A 13,406-nucleotide genomic window follows, 5' to 3' on the forward strand; every position below is an offset into this window, starting at 1 on the left:
AGGCAATGTCCAGAGGTGAAAGGAAGAGGAATTAGTCCACCTATTCAGAACACATTTTTAAGAGGGTACCTCCGTGTCTGACTTGCGGTGTAGTCTGGTCGTTGGACACTGTAGGAGTCCTGGAGAGGCGAGAAACGTTGCTCCTTTTATAGCTCTGGCTGACGTCACCGACGATCACGTCAGCGCACTGCAGTCAGCCTCGTGGTCTCTGGAAACATTCATGTGTCGGGCGGGCTGCGGAGATTGTAGGCGCGGAGGACACACACAACAACAGCTAAACTCCAATTGAGCGCGCGAGTCAATATAGCGCCATCTTGTAACAGAGTATGAGTGTGACGTCACATATTTTGCACAAGTGTTGCTATAATTTGAAGCACTATTTCATGAAAACTGCGTTTCACATTTTTCGCAACAGGTAGCCTGCTCTTTTATCTGTCAATTGAGACATAAGTTAAATTCTCTCGGCGACCTGCACGTTCTACCCAAACACTCAAAGTGTCTTACATTTTTTCTTTCCATGTACGTATGTCTACGTTCACTTCTCCGCAGTATAGGGATGTCCGGCTCCATTCTTAATGGTTAACGTGCTGGTCTTTGGTCACAGGGGTCCCGAGTTCGATTCCCGGCAGGGTCGGGAATTTTAACCATCATTGGTTAATTTCCCTGGCACGGGTATGCGTTGTCTTCATCATAATTTGATCCTCATCACGGCGGGCAGATCGCCTAAGGACATCAAATCAAAAGACCTGCACCTGGGGAGCCGAACCCGTCCCCATTTCATTTTTTTTTCAGGTTGGAGTGAGGCCACACTTTCCTACTTGGTCTAAACATTGCACACCGGGTGAGTTGGCCGTGCGGTTAGGGGCGGGAAGCTGTGAGCTTGCATCCGGGAGATAGTGGGTTGGATCCCCACTGTCGGCAGCCCTGAAGATGGTTTTCCGTGGTTTCCTACTTTCACACCAGGCAAACGCTAGGGCTGTAGATTAATTAAGACCATGGCCGCTTCCTTCCCACTACTAGCCCTTTCCTATCCCATCGTCGCCATAAGACCTATCTGTGTCGGTGCGACGTAAAGCAGCGTGTAAAAGAAGTTACGCTTTTAAACATAAGTTAATGAGTGAGAGCCTTTGCTAGCCAGACCTAGTGTTTACAGTGCTCTATGTTTTCTGGTATGGCAAAGCATTTAAAAAAAAATATCCTCTAGCTTCTTCAGTTTGCCAAAACTAACTTTGAGTAAATACATTTATTAACTACCTGAAAGAGAACATATTATCGTATCACAGTATCACACATGTTACCTTACGATTTCTCTTTCAAGCAATTTATACGTTGATTTACTCATAATTAGTTTCAGCAGACCGAAGAACCTATCAGATATAAATTAACGGAATCGAAAATGAAGAGATATGGCTTCAGATATTAAAAAAGTGACAAAGTAAAGTAATCTCCGTTCAGACCATGAAGGCCCTTGGAGGGGTGGAAGGTAAGGGCTTCCACTATCAGTAACCTCGGCACTTGGTGGGGTAGAGTGGTTAGCTCTATGCCTGGCCACCTTTGCGCCCAGGAGTTAACCTGATACTCATTTTTGGTGTAGGTTGAGTGAACCTGAGGGCCAAGTACACCGCCGGAAGTGGAAATCTCGTTTCTTAAAATTTTGGGCTTCCTGACGGGGAATCGAACCCACATCGTTTCGGGTAATTCGAGCACGCCTTTACTGCCTCGGCAGGCTGCCCCACCTTCTGGTAGGTCAAAGGTAAAATTTGTTACTTTTATTCACGTGTCTCAGTCTCATCCTTAAATTTGACAATAATGAAAATGACTGAGGTATGAGCGATGATAGTAGGGGAAAGTCGGGAGGTATCGGAGAGTTTAACTTTTCTGCCATAATTTGTTTATGGAATAGGAAAAAATTCCTGTAATGCATTTTGTAAGCATGTGTATTCTTGAATCAACGTACTCACTAGAATATATTTAATCACGATTAAAAACACGGACAATATTAACAAATTAAGGAGGTAATTACAATTTCGTAGGTTTGAAAAATGGAGGGTGGTATCGGACGATCAATCTCTTTTAACCAAAAATTATTTTTTCACATTCAAAATAAAACGAATTAACGTTTAGCCATTCTGCAAATATCACACTCATTAGCGTTGAAGATTCTTGATGGACTAAACAAATATTTATTCACAAGATCATTTAATTTATCAAAAATATGTCCACTTGCTCCTTGTTGAAGCCTACTGCTCGCTACAAGCTGATAGACTCAGCCGTCCTCAAAAGGAAGTCTTAATGCCTCTTCATAAATTCATAAAGAGGGTCTTTCCTGCCATCATTTTAGTTTTATTAAACCTATGTTCAGCTCTCAATTCCCCAGCAAATTGATACACAAGTTTTAGAAATTCTGTTTTGATGAGTGGCATGAGCTGACTGTCGGGGCCTTGATATGCATGTACAGGTCATTCTCTTATTCATCTGAGAATGTTCTCTGAAAAGTCTCACTGTTCGCCGTACACGCTTTTATTGGAATCTCTTTACCAGCTTCAAGAGCTTTAATTCTATCATCTAACGTGCTTTTTTGGAACAGAGGAACATTGACTGGCCTCTCTAATACTCATTCCATTGTCCCTGACACTATTCACGGCTAATATTATATTGCTTTCTTCCCATTATCCTCGTATCTTCCCCATGCTTACCTAAAACAAAGGATAGTACCATCAGTAACCCGGACGGAACTGCAGCCTCTGTGTCCGATAACCGCGCGCCAGTTTCGTGTCCGATACCGCCCGAATGACTCCCTTAAGAAACGACTAGAACTGAACGAGAACGTTAGAAAAGAAACTGATTCTAAACCCACGATATTACAGAGTAAGGAATGCTGCTTCTGCTAATGTACTTAAAGTTCAATGCAACTTATCCTTGTTGCTGCTACTTCTTGGTAAAAATAAATCCGTGCCGGCCGAAAATCACACAAAGGACAAAAATACACCACCACTCATAAACGACCCTGCCTTTCGACTGAATAGGATGTACCCACCCTTCAAACATGCAGGCGGATCTGTGAGTAGCTAAACAGGTTCTGCCACATGCTGCTAACAAAGACATATGTGACTGTCCGACACCAGCCGCCGTCCGATAACTCCCGACCTTCCCCTAATGCCATTCCTTATGTAACAGTCCCTGCTATGAATGCTGTGAAAATGCCACTCATAAGGTAGGTTGGTTGGCAGGCTGATATGTGATAACAAATTCTAGCTCAATGAGGAAAGCAACGGGAAACTACCTCACTCCTCATATCCCTAGAATGCCTCATCGATGACACCTAGGATATAATATGTGACAGCTGATGACGGAGCTGTTGAGAATCAAACCAGCCTTCGGGCTAAATTCCCAATAAATAAATAAATAAATAAATAAATAAATAAATAAATAAATAAATAAATAAATAAATAAATAAATAAATAAATAAATAAATAAATAAATAAATAAATAAATAAATAAATAAATATGAGTGAAACATGTATTTCGGCAGTGATCACCGTCATTTGTTATCAAAAGCAGACGATTATATTTGTTTTCTATTTTCGAAGAGATCTTCATTTGAGCGAAAATTTTATTTTGTCAGATAGCGCTATTACATGTTCATTCTTTAAGCAATAAAATATGATATAATAGCCTATTCTTCCTTTCCCCGACCTCCCCCAAATTTATTGGGCTCAGCACTCGATATGGATTTGACCCAGTTCTGTCCCTGGTTGCCCTTCCTGACACCAACCCTATGTGCATGGATATATTCTATGTGATGGAACTTGAACTGATATTATGCAAGATATTTGGATTTTCAACCGCTAGATGTCTCTGTCATCGGTGTTGTTGCTCTTCCTCCCTCCTCCCCCCAGTGGGTCGAACTAATTTATTAAGAAATTTGTATTGTGACAGGTTGCAAACCTTAAGTTTGTGAAGATTTTTTATTTTTATGTCAAGGTTGTCAACACTTCTGCCCCCTCCAACTCCTGGACCTATCAACCAATCAAATATGATTGGGAATATTTTCTCTAGCCAACTAAAATTGGGGGTGTGTATAGGCATCCAGCCTATCTGTGAAGAGTTCTGGAAACTTCCCCTCGAAATGCTATAAAAGCTGGGCGCTTTAAGGCCGTATTTTCAACTTCATTGCTCCAGTTGATTGTGTGCTGCGTGTACTAACGGGGCAGGGGCTGCAGGTCGGCGTTCGAAAGGCCCAGCAACTCAAGATGATAACTCCGGCAGACAACTTGAGGGGAACGTTTCAAAGCCCTTTTATTTTATGTAAATTCTGAACTTGGTGGTTTAAATGTAAAATTTTCGGTCAGTCTAAGGACTCTGCTTTATTTTCTGCTGGGAAATACATAATGTAAGGGAACAACGAGTGATGTCTCTCCGTTGATTTCCATTCACCTTGGTAAGTTTATAAAAGGAGTATTTTTATTACCCCACCTATTCAATACAATTAATAGCTATTTTCAATACGGAACAAAGATGAGAGTTATGGTTTGTAAAGTTTCTTATACTCTAAAATTCTTAACACTCTTTTGGTATTTAATGTTTCTCATTTAGTCACCTTGGAGTAGAATAGGCTTAACCTCTGTGTCATAGAGCCATGAGCCCACTTAGGGCTTTAAAAACTTCTAGAAGGAGTGCAAGTGTGTCGCCTCCTACCGTTTTGTTCATGGCCAATCATGTTCAAACTTCTTCTTTTTACATTAATGCCATTTATTACGGGCACTTAATGCCCCTGTTTATGTTCCTGTAAAAGAAAGTAAAAAACTTGAGCATAAGTGTCTGTAAATACATTATTTGAAGTTTGTCAGGCTAGACTATATTAACCTGAGGAGCTCAAACTCTTAGGTTATGTAAATTAGTGGAACAAACATGCTTTTATAAATAGTGTACGTGTTCTGGACTCTCAGTCCAGCTGGAGCTGACGAGATCATTATTATATTGTTACTGTTTATTCATGTATTCTATCTGTCCAATTTTAAGGAAAAAGGGAAGGAGAGGAATAAAATTTCAAAATTGAGTGCCTGAACTTATGCTCTGGTTATTTCCTATTCACTCCGGCACCTTCTTTCTTACACCTCTGTAAGCCACGGAATTTCCGGAACAATTTTATTCGCCCATCGTACAGAGAACATTATTTGATGTTGCAGAAGTTGGAGGCAGCTGCACTGGAGGATGCGCGCCAGAAGACTTCCTGGAGAAGCACTGTTACCAACAGAGCGACAGTCCGAGCTCTCGTCATTTCTCTGGGACTTGTCGCTTTCCAGCAGCTGAGCGGGGTCTGCGTTGTGTTCTCCTACACAGAGAAAATATTTGAGGTTAGTGTCTTGTGCTATTAGGTATTACGAACTGAAGACCTAACGTTCTAAAGGGGCTGAGCGCCAGAAACAACTTAAACAGATAATGATGAAAAACACTACTAAATGCTTCACTGAAATAATTTTGTTTTGTGTGACATTAAATCATTTACACAACCTACCATGTACATATGGAGTAAGATATTATAATGGTGATATCTCCAATTACAACATTTCTTTCTTTCTTTCTTTCTTTCTTTCTTTCTTTCTTTCTTTCTTTCTTTCTTTCTTAATCCGTTTACCGTCCAGTGTTGATATTCCCCCTACTCAGCGAGGGATCCCACTTCTACCGCCTCAAGGGAGTGTCCTGGAGCGTGAGACTTTGGGTCGGGGGATGAACTGGGAAGGAGGATCGGTACCTTGCCCAGGCGGTCTCCCCTGCTATCCTGAACTGGGACCTTGGGAGATTGGAAGAGACAGACAAGGAAGTAGGAAGGAAGCAGCCATGGCCTTAAGTTAGGTACCATAGCGGTATTTGCCTGGAGAAGTGGGAAACCACGGAAAACCACTTCGAGGATAGCTGAGGAGGGAATCGTAACCCCTCGACTCACTTGACCTCCCGAGACTGAGTGCTTACTTTTCAGATTACGTGGCAGAGCCCGGAATCGAACCCGGGCCTTCGGAGGTGGCAGTTAATCACACTAACCACTACACCACAGAAGCGAACTATCACCTAGGTACTACCATGAAATATTGCATATATTCAGTAAGATCTTTTTGAATGAGGAAACTTCACCAGTTTGGTTCTAAAATTGAAGACCTCGTTTCCAAAACTCACTAAATAAAAATAATCATTTTTCAGGAAATGCCTTTTTTGAACCAGAGTTTATTTAGATAATATTCCTTCATTATGACGTAAGATAAACATTTTCAAAGTAATATTAAGAACGATGATAACAAACTAAAACTCTATTTTGACATTATTAACGTTAGAATGCAGAGTTCTTTCCAAAACTAAACTAAGTCATTTGACTTAGATCGATACTACTACAGACTTAATGAGTTTTGGAATAAAATATCTGTTTCCGAAATTTAGGTTACACATTTCAAAGATAGGCAGCCAGCACTCAAGAAAATAGGATTTTAGTGATATAATCAGTATTTCTTATTCACTTGTATATTAACTAAAATATACAAAAACATCAGATTTGTAGGTCATCATGTAATATTGTGGATTTTCTGAAATGCAGGGGTAAGGTACACAAATTTTATTTGAAAAATTAATGAGGTAAGGAGACGATTGCCGAGTTCTAGGATACGTGGCATTAAAAATAATTTTAAATTAAAAATATTAAATTAAATTAATGAAAGTTCACAGCCGTAACATTTTTTTACTACTGCTGTGTAATGTTACACAAATGGCTCTTCTCCAGCATAGCGTACTTCTGTGTGATCCACCATCCGTGAAGTTCTTCTGAGCTTGATTGTAGCACAACTGAGCTTGTGTGGACAGATAAACCAACTTCAGGCGTTATTCAACATACTTCCTCTTTACAAATATGTATTGCATTCCTGAAATGCATCTGTAATAGTAATAATCTGTAATAGTTCACCCGAGAATAGACTGATTTCTTCTTTAACACTTGGTATTCATTAAAGTCTCCATTGTAGGTATTTTTGCAAAAACTCGTATACCTTTTAGTAAAGAAGAACACGCTATTCTTCCTTCAAAAATGGAAAATACGAACTAACTCTTAACATGCGTATCAGCAGAGTTTGGAAGACATCACTGCTCGACATAGTACAGTAAAAAAATAAAATAAAATAAAATAAAATAAAATAAAAATAAAAAATAAAAAAGGCCTACGATTTCCAACCCCACATTTTATGATGAATTAGTGATTTCTGGAATAAAACCCTTCATCGTAGTTTCCAACGTTCAAAATTGTTTGTACACGTTCATGAATGTTTCTGTGTCCACATATTCCAGCATAGTGCCACATATTACGAATAAAAATCTCGTGTACTCGACTCGAGGTAGTGCAGCTCTCTGAGGTATACCCACACTGGAGGTAAGCTGCATTTGCCTTTTGAACCACATAGCAGCCTTCTTTCGTTCGTTCTTCGTTATCTGTTTACACTCCAGGGTCGGTTTTTCCCTCGGACTCAGCGAGGGATCCCACCTCTACCGCCTCAGAGCTTCAGACTCTGGGTCGGTGGATACAACTGGTGAGGATGACCAGTACCTCGCCCAGGACGTCTCACCTGCTATGCTGAACACGGGCCTTATGGGGGGATGGGACGATTGGAAGGGATAGACAAGGAAGAGGGAAGGAAGCGGCCGTGGCCTTACGTTCGGTACCATCCCGGCATTTGCCTGGAAGAGAAGTGGGAAACCACGGAAAAGCCCTTCTTGGTTGGATGAGGTAGGAATCGAACCCACTTCTACTCAGTTGACCTCCCGAGGCTGAGCTGATCCCGTTCCAGCCCAAGTAACACTTTTCAAGTTTCGTGGCAGAGCCGGGAATCGAACCAGGGCCTCCGGGGGTGGCAGCTAATCACACGAACTACTACACAACAGAGGCGGACACCAGCCTCCCTGCTAATTTTAATCCCTAACAGTATCGGGAATAGAACCCGGGCCTCAGAGAAGAGCAGCTAATAGCGCTAACCGGTACACTACGGAGGCGGAACATGACTTCCTGAAATAAAAACATTGGCTTGCCATCATAATTGCACATACAGCTGTTAAGAAAATCCAAGTATTGTCGATTTTAGAAGCAAATATATATATATATATATATTATATTTTTTGCTAGTTGCTTTACGTCGCACCGACACAGATAGGTCTTATAGTGACGATGGGACAGGAAAGGGCTAGGAGTGGGAAGGAAGCGGCCGTGGCCTTAATTAAGGTACAGCCCCAGCATTTGCCTGGTGTGAAAATGGGAAACCACGGAAAACCATTTTCAGAGCTGCCGACAGTGGGGTTCGAACCTACTATCTCCCGAATACCAAAAATATTTATTGGTCCGCCTCTGCGGTTTAATGGTTAATGTGATTCGCCGCCATCCCCGGTGCCTGGGTTCGATTCCGGCTCTGTCACAAAATTTGGAAAGGGGTACGAGGGCTGGAACGGGGTCCACTCCACCTCGGAGGTCAACTGTGTAGAGTAGGGGGTGGGGGGTGGGGGGTGTTAGATTTCCACCTCGAGTGGTTTTCCGTGGTTTTCCAGTTCACACAAATGTCGGGGTGGACCTAACTTAAGGCCACGACCGCTTCGTTTCCTCTTCCTTATCTATCCCTTCCGATCTTCCCATCCTCCCACAAGGCCCCTGTTCAGAATAGCAGGTGAGGTCGCCTGGGCGGGGTTCTGGTTCTCGTCCCCAGTTGTACTCCCCACGACCCGTAGCTTCACGCTCCAGGACACTGCCCTTGAGGCGATAGAGGTGGGATTCCTCAATGAGTCTGAGTGAAAAACCAACCCTATACAGTAAACGGACTAATAAATAAATAAATAAATAAATAAATAAATAAATAAATAAATAAATAAATAAATAAATAAATAAATAAATAAATAAATATTTATTCAAAATATTGGAACTGAATATTATTTTTGCCTTATAAAACATAGCCATAAACGGTTAAGAATAAGCAATATCCTCTTCTATATCCAAATTTAGCATACGTTTTATATACAGGGTGGGCAAAATAAAACTGGCCCGGAAAATATTACTGACGCGCGATTGACGCGGGATTGACCTTTGTCAATGAACATCACAGAAGATGCTGGAAATAGCCTCATCCGAAGAAATGAAAACTGAAGATCCAAAAGTCCTGACTACACTTCACTCAGAAACCACAGTTAGAACTCAACAAGCGAAGATTCGCCGGGACGCTTTAACGCATGCGCAACAGTAAAATTTTTAATGATACAGATGCACGTCCTTTTTGATTAATATTTTGACACGACGATCTCTTAATTACAACTTGCACACCTAAACAGCGTTGAGATTTTGTCGGACTTCGTTCCAGGCTTTGTTTCACTCGAGCAGTAGTTTCTGGTGTTCGAACTCTTTTCTAATAATTACGGATTTTATTCACTACAGATCCCGTTTCACGCCATTTTGCCACTAAGTTTTTCATTGCAGACTTTGCTGGAGTTTTGCCAAAACACTTGCAGTCTTAAACTCTTCCACCGCATAGCTTATATCCACAAATCGTGCTTCACAACTCGGTAATGTACACGCGCTGTTTTATCGTGAACACCATTTTGTTCTGCAGTCAACTGGTCACTAAACAGATCTGTTCTCTCTTCTCACTCACTCACACGTAAAGACACAGCACCGTACTCGGGAAATGCGGGAGATGCGCACGGTCAGATATGTGACAGCAATCGAAATCACGGTTTCCAACATATCCTGTGATGCGTAGTTCTCCTGTTCATTAACAAGGGTCAGCACCACGTCAATCTTATAAATGTTTCCCGGGTCCGTTTTATTTTCCCTCGCACCAATTTTCAGTACCACTTTTAAAAGAACATTCAGTGAATTATTTTCAATCTATAAACTTCCTGTCAATAAGTGCCAGTAGAATCAACGCTTTGCCTCGAAGGTTGATGTCCATTTTGAGGTTTTTCAAGACGTTTCTATTCCGAATGGTTTATATTCCTATGTCTCTTGATACCTTTGTTTCTTTTCCCGATACCTTCATTTTGCAGATTGTCGCACCTGTTCCTTCTCCTTCAGAAGATTTGTTATATTGTCCCTCATAACAGCAATCATTATTACAACAATGTGATTTATAATCCCATTGAACTACTCCAGATGGCGGGCTCATCCTTGTCGCCCAGTCTGTCGGCTGTCCTGGTGGGGCTGGTGATGCTGGCTATGTCCTACGTCACGACGGTACTGGTTGACCGCACTGGCCGCAAGGTGCTGCTGCTGTCGTCGAGCGTGTTGATGGCAGTGGCGCATGGCCTCCTGGGACTATACCTGGCGCTCAGTCCGCTGCCTGGATGGTCTTGGCTGCCCCTGTTCAGCGTGCTGCTCTACATTTCAATGTACTGTGCGGGACTAGGTCCTCTGCCTTGGACTGTAATGGCTGAGGTCTTGCCTGCCAACGTCAAGGGTCAGGCAGGGTCTCTTGTCTCTTGTTTCTGCTGGGCACTCTCCTTTGCTGTAACCAAGGTCTTCGTAAACCTAGAGCAGGGCATAGGACTGCATTTCACCTTTTGGCTCTTTGGTCTCTGTTGCGCGTTCTCAGCGGTCTTCGTGGCACTGATGGTGCCGGAAACAAAGGGGAAGTCCCTGCAGCAGATCCAGGAGGAGTTGGAGGGAAGAAAAAAGATACCAAGAATTGTGTAGGCATTGTGAACGCTAGATCATCCAGTCCGTCCTCAGTGATTTAACTTATTCGTGTGCCATGTTTTTTTTAGCAAGACTAGAAGACTCTCTGGTGTGTAAAAGTGAAGTTATGTTCAAGAAGATAATACCCTCACAACTGCAATAATGAATGAGGTTAGGTTGATAGAATTGAAATATTGCGTTGACAGCAATTTTAGGCTATGTTCTCATGATTCTAGTGGAACAGAGAGTTAACAATGTTTATAAATTTGATTGAAAATGATACAGGGATGGAACAAACCTTAAGTTTACATATCAAAAGGTACAACTCTCATCTGTGATAGCATAAGATCATATGTTATAGCTTTGTTATGTAGTGTTACAACCTTGCTATTACTAAAAATTATAATAGAACAGTTATTCAAGATGACCAATATTATTGTGTGCCATACCGGTATATGATTTTGTTTATGTAAATATACGGTATGTCATGTTGATTTACTACATTTAATATTGCTAACGGTGCTGTTATTATGCCGTGTCTCACACTAGACGATGTTTGGGTCTCATATGTTTAACTTCTTTCAAAATGTTTAATTAAATGTGATCATTTCAATGGACTGCAGCAATTACAAACTGAAATATCCCCGCTGTAGTTACATAAGCGACCAAATGCATTTAGCTAGTATTTTACCATCGAAGGCAAATTGTGTTTTTTATAATTGATGTGTGTACTAAAAATTACGGAAAATAAAATATTTATAATATTTAAAATATTTATATTTCGAACATTATCCTGTGGTTTCCCTATTAATTTCAGGTATTATTATTATTATTGTTATTATTATTATTATTATTATTATTATTATTATTATTATTATTATTATTATTATTATTATTATTCATGGTTCATGGTGTGGGTTACTGTAGTCACGTCCTAGTTCGTGAACCATGGGCAACGGCTGAGTGGCCTAGTAAGTGGTCCTGAGAGTCGGGATACCAGTTGCTATGGAATGGGAGTGGGCATCTCGGACATATTCTGAGTCACGGTCCTCCTTGTGCTCAGGCGGCTAGGACTATACAATCCACCGGTTGTCCATAAACCGTTAGAGGAGAGATCCTCACTTGGACTGTGTGCAAGTAGGGTAGCATTCTGCTTCATGAATTTACCGAGCTCAGAACATTTTAAGCAAGCCTCGGTCCTATGAGAGTAACGGAGTCCCACTCCCATTTGACAGACAAGGGACTCCTTGAAAACAACTTGGCGAACGAAATGGAATTCGATGGGGAGCTATCAATATTAATGGGGATTATGGAAGAGAGAAAGTAGAACCGGCTGAGTCAGCAAAGAGGATGCATCTGGATGTACTAGGAGTAAGTGTTATTCGGGTAAGGGGAGATAACGAGGAAGAGATAGGAGATTATAAAGCGTACTTGACGGGTGTTAGACAGGGAAGGGCAGGGTCTGGGGTAGGGCTCTTTATCAGGAATACCATTGCACGCAACATAGTTTATGTTAGGCACGTAAATGAGCGAATGATGTGGGTAGATTTGGCAGTTGGAGGAATAAGGACGAGAATTGTCTCAGTGTATTCACCATGTGAGGGTGCAGATGAGGATGAAGTTGACAAGTTTTATGAAGCATTGAGTGACATCGTGGTCAGGGTCAACAGCAAGGATAGAATAGTGCTAATGGGCGATTTCAATGCGAGAGATGGAAATAGAACGGAAGGATACGAAATGGTGATTGGTAAATGTGGGGAAGATATGGAAGCTAATGGGAATAGGAAGCGTTTGCTGGACTTCTGTGCTAGTATGGGTTTAGCAGTTACGAATACATTCTTCATGCATAAGGCTATTCACCGCTACACATGGGAGGCTAGGGGTACCAGATCCATAGTAGACTATATCTTAACCGGCTTCGAATTCAGGAAATCTGTTTGGAATGTAAGAGTTTTCCGGAGATGTTTCGACGATACAGACCACTATCTGATCTGTAGTGAACTAAGTATCTCTAGACCTAGGGTAGAGAAAGTGAAATCTGTCTGCAAACGAATAAGGGCAGAAAATCTCCAGAACAAGGAAATTAAACAGACGTACATGGATATGATTAGTGAGAAGTTTCGAAGAGTAGACAGTAAGCAGGTTCAGGATATAGAAAGAGAATGGGTGGCATACAGGGATGCTGTAGTAGAAACAACAAAGGAGTGCCTAGGAACAACTGTGTGTAAATATGGGAAAAGGCGAACATCTGGGTGGAATGCAGGAGAGCAGCTTGTAAACGTAAAAAGAAGGTTTATCAGAAATGGCTCCAAACAAGAGCCGAGGGATTTGTACGTAGATGAAAGAAATAGAGCGAAACAAATAGTTGTTGAATCCAAAAAGAAGTCGTGGGAAGATTTTGGTAATCCCTGGAGAGGTGGAGGGAATATTTTGAACATCTCAACGTGGAAGGAGATCTTCCTGGTGGTGTTGCGAACAGCCAAGCTCATGGGGAGAAGGAAAATGATGATAGCGAAATTACGCTTGAGGAAGTGGAAAGGATGGTAAATAAACTCTATTGTCATAAAGCAGCAGGAATAGATGAAATTAGACCTGAAATGGTGAAGTATAGTGGGAAGGCAGGGATGAAATGGCTTTACAGAGTAGTAATATTAGCATGGAGTGTTGATAAAGTACCTTCAGATTGGACAAAAGCAGTCATTGCACCTATCTATAAGCAAGG

The 13,406-nt window shown here is 41.4% G+C and overlaps 1 protein-coding gene across 2 annotated transcripts in view; it reads left to right on the forward strand.

Moving 5' to 3' along the window:
• Window positions 1-11,455, forward strand: part of LOC136877242 (facilitated trehalose transporter Tret1) — a 137,446-nt gene extending 125,991 nt beyond the window's left edge. For both annotated transcript variants that reach the window (XM_067151101.2, XM_067151102.2), the window contains exons 5-6: window positions 5,190-5,357; window positions 10,163-11,455. In XM_067151101.2, the coding sequence (XP_067007202.2) occupies window positions 5,190-5,357; window positions 10,163-10,702 (708 nt within the window). In that variant the 3' untranslated portion in view covers window positions 10,703-11,455. The remainder of the gene's footprint in view (window positions 1-5,189; window positions 5,358-10,162) is intronic.
• Window positions 11,456-13,406: the final 1,951 nt, after the last annotated feature.

Source organism: Anabrus simplex, chromosome 7 (assembly GCF_040414725.1).
Source record: "Anabrus simplex isolate iqAnaSimp1 chromosome 7, ASM4041472v1, whole genome shotgun sequence".
Lineage (NCBI taxonomy): Eukaryota > Metazoa > Arthropoda > Insecta > Orthoptera > Tettigoniidae > Anabrus > Anabrus simplex.